The 9,993-nt window shown below is 40.6% G+C and overlaps 1 protein-coding gene across 1 annotated transcript; it reads left to right on the forward strand.

Annotated features, from left to right (window-relative positions):
- Window positions 1-309: 309 nt before the first annotated feature.
- LOC106524759 (immunoglobulin superfamily member 3) lies at window positions 310-8,211 on the forward strand (the record flags this gene model as incomplete). Its single annotated transcript, XM_014018703.1, is given in 9 exon segments — window positions 310-682; window positions 787-1,206; window positions 1,996-2,397; window positions 2,488-2,856; window positions 4,128-4,496; window positions 4,575-4,955; window positions 5,063-5,470; window positions 6,987-7,373; window positions 7,448-8,211. Coding segments are annotated over 9 exon segments (3,303 nt in total), but the record flags the coding sequence as incomplete, so codon positions are not given.
- Between the last annotated feature and the right edge of the window lie 1,782 nt (window positions 8,212-9,993).

A 9,993-nucleotide genomic window follows, 5' to 3' on the forward strand; every position in this document is an offset into this window, starting at 1 on the left:
GTCAYCATTTATAGTTTTATTAAAAACCAAAAGTTTAGAAAATGGCAAAAAAGCAAGATCCAGATGGAAACAAACTGAGTTGGACAGACACAAAGTGTGAGCAGCACGGCAACAAATAACTTGGGAAAACAAAGAATCTGATAACAGGTAAATGAAGCAGAGAGACATATTGTAAATACAGAGAGAGAGAATCACAAAATGAAAACAAAGACGGATTGCAAAGTTCAAACAAACCTTTACTCAGAGAACAAGCAGCTAATTACTGAGAAAGTTTACAGAATGTGACTGACCTCAGAGTTTCTCTCAGCAGAGGCCAGGGTGTACACTGAGATCCAGGCCGGACCTCTGTTTCGGGTCGTGGGTTCCCTGCTCTCCATCTCCTGCAACGTCAGTGGCTTCAAGGATGAAGCGGCTGAAAAAAGCTTTGAATTCCGTGTGGCAAAACCTGCTCGCCCAAATTTCGAGATCAACATCATCAGCACCAGCGACCCTGGGTTTGGTTACGCCAGCCATGAAGTTCGCGTGTCGGACAAGGATATCACTCTTACCCATGTCGATCCCAACTCAGCCCTTTTTCAGATACAAAGACTGCTCAAAGAAGATGAAGGAGAATATGACTGCTCTGTTGTTGATACAGAAAGCGGTTATGATGGCGTCTACAGTGTTAAGACAACCGTCAAAGGTAATCACTCGTCTTTTTTTGTCAGTTTCAACTGTTCATTTTATGTCTTCACTATCAAAATGTCTTTTTTGTGTCTGTTTTCATTTTTTATTGTTTTGACCCAGTGATTGACAACTCTCTAAGTGTTTCATCGAGCGACTCTACCTCTCAGCTGATCTACAACGAAGGAGACGCGCTCAGTTTGACATGTCAAGCCTCCAGCAACACCATCCAGCACACCCACCTGTCTCTCATCTGGTACCTCCAGAAAGACGGACAGGAAAACGCTCAGCCCATCATTTCTCTGGACAGATCCTTCACCCTGAGCCCGGGCCAAAAGTACGAGCAGCGTTACAGAGAGGGAGCCATCAGCTTAGATAAATTAGGAGAGGCCACTTACAGGCTGAAGATGGCTCGGCTTGAGGTGTCAGATCAAGGGAGAATCTACTGCCAGGCTCAAGAGTGGATCCAAGATCCGGATCGATCCTGGTACATGATCGCCGAGAAAGATGCAGAGGAAATTACCCTGACGGTCAAAGCCAGAGGTCAGAAACAACTCTTTGTCAAGTCTTGTTGTATGACATGGCAACCCATTGTCACTCCCAAGTCGTCACATATTGACGCTATTCCAAGGTTCCCTCTGCAATGGGCGTGGCCAAATGACTCRAAAGCGCCACCTAATGTGAGATAGAGAAACTGGTAAGTCCTAGAAAGCTGAAATTTGGGGCATTGGTAGATCTCCCCAAATCAAGAAAAAAAGTCTCTTGAAGGTATGCCCTAAAACCAACAGGAAGTCGGCCATCTTGGGTCAAAGGTCAAATTTTCCTTAAGTTTCACTTTCGCTCACATCGAACTTTTGCGAACTCCTGCTAGGGATTTTAACCTATCTGCTTCAAACTTGGTCAGTATGCTGTTAAGACATGGGGGATTAAAAGTGATCTGATTTTGATGCGTCAGGTACTCCCCTTGCGTCAGTTTTTGATGAGATGGGGCGGAATCTGTTGTCATAATTTCAGAAAGCGTAGAAAATGCACAAAAACTGCCGTTCCAAAGACTAAAATTACCTTTATTCACTTTAGACATCCTGTCCCTGACCCCAGTACCTAAAATTAACCTAACCTCAGACCCCTAACCCAAAGACCCCTGGTGGCGCAACCCGGAAAAGCCGCGGGCGGCAAGGACTGACGCGAGGGGGTCACCCAACGCGTCAAAATAAGACGCAGAGGGATTCTTGGAAAAGCGTCAATATGTTGACGAGTCGGGAGTGAGAATGTGTTAGACATGGAGAACCTTGATGAGATATGTTTTACTTTTTATTTTTTGGTGTTATGTAGAAGTGACAGACATGTCATCTCTAACGGTGAGCGTGGCGGCAGAGCAGACAACTCTGCAGGAAGGGGACGAGCTGCTGTTGTCCTGCAGCATCGACACCCAGAACCTGGAGGCACGGTTCTTCTCCGTGGCATGGCTGTGGAAGGGCATCGAGTTGGCCCGAGTCGGCCCCACAGGAATCTTGTCCGTGCACTCCGGATACAGCAGTCGCGAGAAAGAAGGGGAGATGAGGGCCAATCGGATTGAAAACAGAAAATACTCGCTGAGCTTAAAGCCGGTCCGAACCACGGACCAGGGAGAGTTTGTCTGCAGAGGGTGGCTGGAAGAGAGAGGCAGCGATGGAAGTTTTACCCCGGGGGCACCCCAGGATTCAAACCCCCAGCTGATTACAATTTCAGCTGCAGGTTTGTTCAATTAAGCTCAAATTGATTCACACCCTCTTGCATATAAGCATTAATAATCTTTTTATTATTTCTGACTTTTTTTTGACACAGAAAGTGAGCTCTCGGTGACGATGAAAAGTCCTGTATCAGTTGACCAAAGTGAAAAGTTGAGACTCGTCTGTAAAGTGATTRGATACAAGGATCATCTCTCTGTCACCTGGCAACGCAAGCTCCAACCCCAAACAGCCTTGTTCACCAAAGTCATCGGCCTAAATCAGGACGGCGTTATGGAGACGGCAAACAATTTCAAGAGCAGGAAAGTGAGAGCCATGCACGTAGAGGCTGAGGGCTTTGTTTTAGAGCTTGAAGAAGTCCTTCCCTCAGACTCGGGTGTTTACCAGTGCACCGTGACTGAATGGAAAACCAACGGCAAGACTCACAGCCAGTCACAATCTGCCAGCGTGACTGTGAATGATATTAGTAAGCTTTTGTTTAATTTATTATAACTCCTAAAATGCACATTTTAAAAATACACTACCAAAGGTTCAGATTTTTGTTTAGGAAATGTAATATTTTTGTTTTATGACACTTTTATAAACTGCTCTGAATTTGAGTTTTATGAGAGTTTAGATCTTTTGAGGAAGTTGTCATTAAACAACTTCAAGCTAAATAAAATGTCATAGTGGTTCCTGCAAATGCTAATTTATAGAAATTGTGCACAGCTGTCAGTTTTGCCCTTATTTTACCTTATATGGATATAGCCCAGTGTTTAACCAACAGCAGGGTTTTAAACAGTAAAACTGAAACACGTCAACAGTATAAACCACCACTGAGTATTAGGGCCACACAAGGAGATTTTTTAATATATTTTTTTTAATTACGAGAATAAAGTCATAAAATTATGAGATTAAAGTAATAATAATACAAGAAAAAAGTTAATTTTTACGAGATTAAAGTTGTATTTTAGGAGAAAAATGTCATAATCTTACATGCCATGTCCATTTTCCGTTCCTGATTCTTTCCTCATTTCCTCCTCATTTCCATGTTTCAGTGTGTTTATGAAGTAGTTTGCTATGAATGTAATATATGCTTCCATCTAAATTATGTGACAACTTCAATACAACTACAATACGGCTTCAGTTTATCACTTAGTTGTTCATTTCAAAGTCCTGCTACTGGTAATTTGATGCCACTGTACTAAAAGATTAAATATTTCTTTTAACTGATACTAAAGAACAACTTCACAAGATGTTCAACATTCCTCGTTTTAATACAGTGGTAAGAATGATTTCATAGTGTTACAACTTTATTCTCCTAATATTACAACTTTATTCTTGTAATAATTTGACTATAATCTTGTAATAAAGTAAAAAAAGACACACATTTTCATTTGAAACTAAAGGCAGAACATACCTACCACACAAACAACCAAACATACAGCTCTATGCACTCACTTCATGTCAGCATTGACACGCCAATTCATTTTWTATAATATTCTACCATTTATATGGCATGAACTTGGGGTCATTTACGTGTGCCACCCCCTTCCTCATCAGTGTCCCTGCTGACTCTCTCTATTTTTTAAACTGTAGCAGAAATAATATCATTTTCCGGTCAGGTGTACCCCAGGCAGCAAAGGAAGTGCAGTGAGGGAAATGACTTATTATGATCTGTGTGTTTGGTTTTGGTGTTCCTTTGTGTTTGAACTTTTATGGAGTTTAAAATATGACCGTTTTAATTTTGTCTCCCAGAATCACTGGTGAAAGTGTCTCTGAAAACTCGCCAGAACCAACTGACCGTGGGACAGGACGGGGAGTTGATATGCAARGTTCAAGGGCTACGTGTGCCAACGATTCTCAGCTGGAGCGTGCTAAAAAACTCCAGCAGAAACACTATTGTGACACTGTCCTCAGATGGTCCAATTAGTTGGTCTGGAGATCAGCGCCATTACCAGGTTTACGTTGAAAAGCAGGACAAAGCAGTCGTWTACTTCCTGAAGATCATCGGTGCCAGCCACAGGGAGGCTGGGCTGTACCAGTGTATCGTGTCTGTCTTTCTGGAGAACAATTATATGGAGCTAAAAGACTCATCCTCCCTGATGGTGAATGTGAAGAACCCAGGTATTTAGAATAAAATAAATAAAAATCATTCTGCTTTTTTCTTGTATTTCTATTTAATGACTTTTTTTTTTGTTTTAGTGAGCAATCTAGTCCTTGCTTCCAGCGCCAAATCTCCACAAAATGTCAACGCTGACGTTCAAATAAACTGTACAGTTTCTTCAAAACCAGCTGATTCCTGTTCCTACGCTGTCACCTGGCTGTATGGTAATAAGACCATTTTAGGCTCTGACCGGAATGCTGTTGTAACATTTGGGCCACATTTGGAGCAGAAGGACAGATTGCGAATCAGCTTGAGGCGCATAAATGGGCAAACTTTTGAGTTGACTATTCGTCAAGCTACACTTTCAGACAAAGGTCTGTACACATGCAAAGTGGTGGAGTGGTTTCTAAGTCCTCATGGAGACTGGTATTCACTTCCAGAAAAGTCTGTGGATACAAAGTTAGACATAACTGAACCTGGTAGGTATTTTTTTCACTCCCCACCCAAATATTTTTTGCCAAAATTCATTTCTAATTTAAAATAATAACCAAAAAATTATTCCTATTCTTCTTTTCTTGTTTTATAGCCAATGATCTTATTGTAGATAATAAAAAGCAGCAGCTAACAGCCAGAGAAGGAGCTGAAGTGGAGCTCAGGTGCAACATCAGCTCAGATGCATCTGCCCTTTACTACAAAGTCACGTGGTTTTACGCTCCACCCAGATCCCTGAGCAGGAATTCTTCCCTGGTGGAGCTCGATCACACTGGACTGCTGACTTACCCACAGAACCAGGAGCTCAGTGGCCTGCAGGGTCGGCTTCGTCTCTCCAGACCCACTCAGAGCAACTTCTACCTGGGGATTCAAAGGGCCCATAAAACAGACAGTGGGGTCTACTGGTGCCAGGTGGAGCAGTTCCAGCGGGATAATGAGGGTCGATGGGAACAAAAGGCCTCCAAAAGTTCTGGCCCCATGATGCTGACTGTAAATGTCACAGGTATGGTTACACTCTTTGCAACAATTTTCAGGCAGTCTAAGTGAAGTGTGTTTTTGCAAATGTTTTTTATTCTTAATTTTAAAAGTAGGTGCTGATTTTCACACACAGGTGCATACATAAAAGTATAATTAATTTTAAGGAGTCAGGTTAACTATTTTATTTTTCCATTTTATTTCAAAGTTAAAGGGGTTGCTTACTACAGCTGCCTAATTTAAGGGGACATATGCAAAATCCACTTTTTAGCTGTTAAACACATTTTCTTGTGTACTTGGAGAGTGCAGACAATTTAATTTGTGTCTCTGATGCTGTTGAGGTGTAAAAACCACRTCTTCTGCTTCTGCGGAACTGCTGCTGCTCAATGAAGAAACTCTGAAACAGGCTGGTTGAACAGCAAGAATCTTTATTTCGCAGTCCTGGAGATTACAGCCAAAAACCAAATTGAGGCCTTCRAGCCAAATGATTCACCAAGTAAGAAATATGAAGAACGAAGGCCAAGGGTAGGGGGCGTACAAGGCTCTTTATAGTGTAGTCCAACAGATGCACCATCAATTTTGTCACGATATACCTTAAGCATTCCTCTTCCTAATATGGTAATATGTRCTGAGCTCTGAAGCTGGAGAACCAAGAGAGGCATAACACATCTGTGCATTCCTGAGAAGAGGCCCCCACTCTYGGACACTACACTGTGTTGACATCTTTTAACTCATTTGTAAAAAGGAGAAAAAAATTAAGCACTGCTATACCTGTATAGTCATAAACTCTATCAAACTACATTGGACTGTTCTGGAAGCTGGCGGGGTGTGAAGCCCCTCATTTGGATTTAAAGAGACAGCGTCAAAATGGGTTGATCTGAGACATACCTCAGTAAAGAGGTGAAAGAGGGACTTATGGAGTTACAATAGGGAGGAAGTCAGACCAAAGTGCAGTTCCACCTTGTATAGACCTCAAGTGAATGATTTAAATGTGAAAAAGAAGGATTTAAAAGCGCGTCTCTCCTAAGGCAAAATCTTATGACAGCTCAGTTGCCACAAAAGCTTTCAATAAAAAAACCTGAAAAAAACACAGACTATTGATGTTGCAAGGGTTTATGACTCACACAATGAAATTGTGACATTTTGAAACCTTTTGACACTCTGTCATTTGCAAACTACCCACCAAGAGTTTTAGACAGTTTTCTGATATACACTGATGAGATTAGACTAAAAATGTGCCAGTTTTTCTATGAATATAAAATGTTTCCTTCAGCAACCAAATTACAGTACATTAGTGTTTATGTAATCCTAACTTCACAGTAAGAAAACAGAATGGGGGTAGACAAATAAAAAATATTTGATAATAATCTTTTGCAGCTTGTGCGTGGTCTGATTGTATTTTTGCTGAGCTGTGATGTCCAACCACATTGTTCCTCAGCAATATGACTTCTGCTTTTGTCACCAGTAGCTAATATATGACACTTAATAGTGGTGAATGTATATTTTACAGTATTTTATTTTTAAATCTCTGCATTTTCCAACAGCTGCAAACCTGTCAGTTACAGCCGCAGAAGATCAGATGAACATAAGCAACGCTGAGAACTTCACCATTCCCTGTCACGTCACCCGACAATCCAGCGACGAAGCCCAGTTCCAGGTCACGTGGTTCTGGCAGAACGCTGCGGATGTTACGCGTCCCATATTCACAGCTTACCGAAATTCCACTTTACAAGCCAACTTCAGGAAGGACGCTCTGAGGTTCGACCACCCTCTGCCGCGCCACTTCGCCCTGACGGTTTTGAAGCCTGGTCCTGATGACAGCGGCCTGTATTTCTGTGAGGTAGAGGAGTGGCTCCACTCTCTGAGCCTGGGGTGGAGGAGTGTTGCCAAGATGAAGTCAGGAAACTTAAATGTCACTGTTCACACAAACGGTAAGCTTGTCATTATGAATTCTTTTATTCAACGTTTGATGCTGAAGAATGTTCATTATTATTATTTTTTTCAGGAAACACACAAGCTGTCTCTGGCTGCTCGTCAGCTACGTGGTCCGTGGCGCTTGTGGTTACTGTCATCGTCTCGCTCTTAGTCATAACGATTCTGATGATGATAATATGCAAGACCAAGAGCTCCGGAGCGAAAACGTCAGCACCATCTCTCTGGGCCGAACAACACCCTTTGAATGACAAAGCTGCAGACTAAGACATTTTTTAACCTCAGATACTGAAAGGAGAAAAGTGGAGAAAAGAAAAAAAAGCATTTCTTTTCGTTTTTCATGTTGTAAAGTTTATCCATAAATGAAGTTTCAAAAATTGCACTGTATTTTTTATTTTATTTACATATCTATTCAGTTTATTCCATTAATGCTTTAAATCCTTTGCAGATTGGCAGTTTAGCTTTTATAAATTACTGATATTCATTAAAATCAGTGGATTTGAATGATTTGTACATTTTCTACATTTTAAAGCAGTTGAATGTGAGATGCTGTAAAACCACAGTAAAACAGGAAGTACCCTGTGGTTTTGCACAGGATGGCTGCAGGTTATGCTTGTGTCAGACATTCTGACTGACTTTTTTTTTTTGAAGGAAGAAGCACGCACACAAAGTTTGTGAAAACTTGTCTCATTTCTGCTGCCATTTTGTAAGCACGTTCCAGAACCACGTTGTGAACATTTGTGAGCTTTGTTTTTGCTGATGACACCTGTTTTTCCTTTGGAAGCTGCAAAAAATTGCAACATTGCAAACTTGAAATTAAAGTATCTGCGAGAATTAGTGGGAATTCAGTGGCTATTTTTAACGAGACGTTTCACATCCTGAAATATTAAYTGAAGTGAAAAACGAGCGTGACCGCAAGGCCTCGTATGCAGCGACAACTAAAATATCAAATATCTGCTGATTTGGAGTTATAGACTGAAGGCATTGTTTAAAAATACACGTTGCAGCTATTTAAAAATGCTAAATTCATAGAAAATGTCAATTAACGTGTATTTTGAGTCAAAACTGGAGGACTTTAAAATAAGTTTAATCTCTGTCCAGATCATAAACTGGATATTTCTGACTGTAAATAAATGAGTTTAATTGAGTGGCTGGATAAATAAGTCCAATTTAAGAAGAAAGTTGTTCTTTTTTTGTCCTTGTTGGTCCCATCATCAGCCTCATCAATGTTTGACATCTGCCTGAGCCTGAAAAACATTGCTTATTTTAGCAAAAACTACGTATGATGCCCCAATAATTCCTGGAAGATACAGACTCTTGTTTGTTTACTGTGCTCACAAGGTAAAACTCAGTGTTTTCTTATTTAAATTTTTTAATGAGAGAAGCAAGAGACTAAAACTGTACCCTGAGCAGGCTGTCGTCTTCTGAGCCTCAAACAGCAGACGTTGGGCTACCTTTGTTCCTGAGTAATACGAGCCTTTCACAGGCTGGTGGATTAGATTCCCTCAGAACTTTCCTGTAACTCCACTTTGTTGTGTTTCCATGGCACCGCTCATCTGAATAAACAAAGTGAGGCTATATTTGGAAGGCAAATCAATGTTTATGCCGTCACAGCATAGATATTAAGTTGCAGGAGAAAATCTGTGGCCTTCCTGCTTATTTATAGAAAGGTTTCAAGCATTAAATCGATGGATCAGATCTTCTGAGGWGGGGTTTATGGAAAGGCAACATGTAATCAATATCTTACATGTTAATAGTGTTTTGAGTTTTGTTTTGACAAGATAACGAGGTAATGGTGAAACACTTGGAATTCTTTGAGATTGCTTTAAGAAGGCAGCAATCCACTTTGGTTTTCCCACTCAGACCAACCATTAGATTATCAATCTGGTCAAAATGAAACTTTTCTCTCCAAACTGAGGTTCTTCAACAAGGTATCCAACTTTAATTGTTTATCACCTTTTTGCAGGATTCAACTTTAAACCACTTGAACAAATCCTTTGACATATTAAATAGTCATGTTGTGTCAGTATGTTGCAGCTGAATGCAGTTTTTTTTTTAAAATATGGGATTTACAAAGCAATATCTAGTATATCTGTTTTCTGAACTCAAGGGGGCTGAATGTTGCTTGATACTTTGAGCTGGTTATCTCTGCTGCTATGATCTCATTCCAGATCTGATTTGAAACTACGTTTGTTGCTAAGCTTTGTTTTGCAACGCGGCTAGCTGGTTTTTGTTTCGCCTGTGATAGGCTGTTTGTGAGCTTGTGTTATCGTGGGAAAATGCAAGCCTGGAATTCTAACTTCTGTGGTATGCACATACTGTAAAAAGGGAGGCTTTCATATTTGTGTTCATTAAAATTTGTTTACAAAGAAATATGCTTTCAGTCTCACCTATGCTTGCAAAACTTTATATAAAATTKTCTAGGTTTATTGCCATCATTATAGCAATTACAAAAATCAAAGCAGAACAACTCATGAGTAGTGAATGCTCATAACGTTGTATGTGTTTCACAAAACTTAAAAAAACCCACCTGGTATACATACATAAATTAGGGGTGCAACGATACAGGAAATTCACGGTTCGGTTCGATACTTTAGTCTCACGGTTCGATATTTTTTC

This window comes from Austrofundulus limnaeus, unplaced genomic scaffold (genome assembly GCF_001266775.1).
Source record: "Austrofundulus limnaeus strain Quisiro unplaced genomic scaffold, Austrofundulus_limnaeus-1.0 Scaffold199, whole genome shotgun sequence".
Classification (NCBI taxonomy): domain Eukaryota; kingdom Metazoa; phylum Chordata; class Actinopteri; order Cyprinodontiformes; family Rivulidae; genus Austrofundulus; species Austrofundulus limnaeus.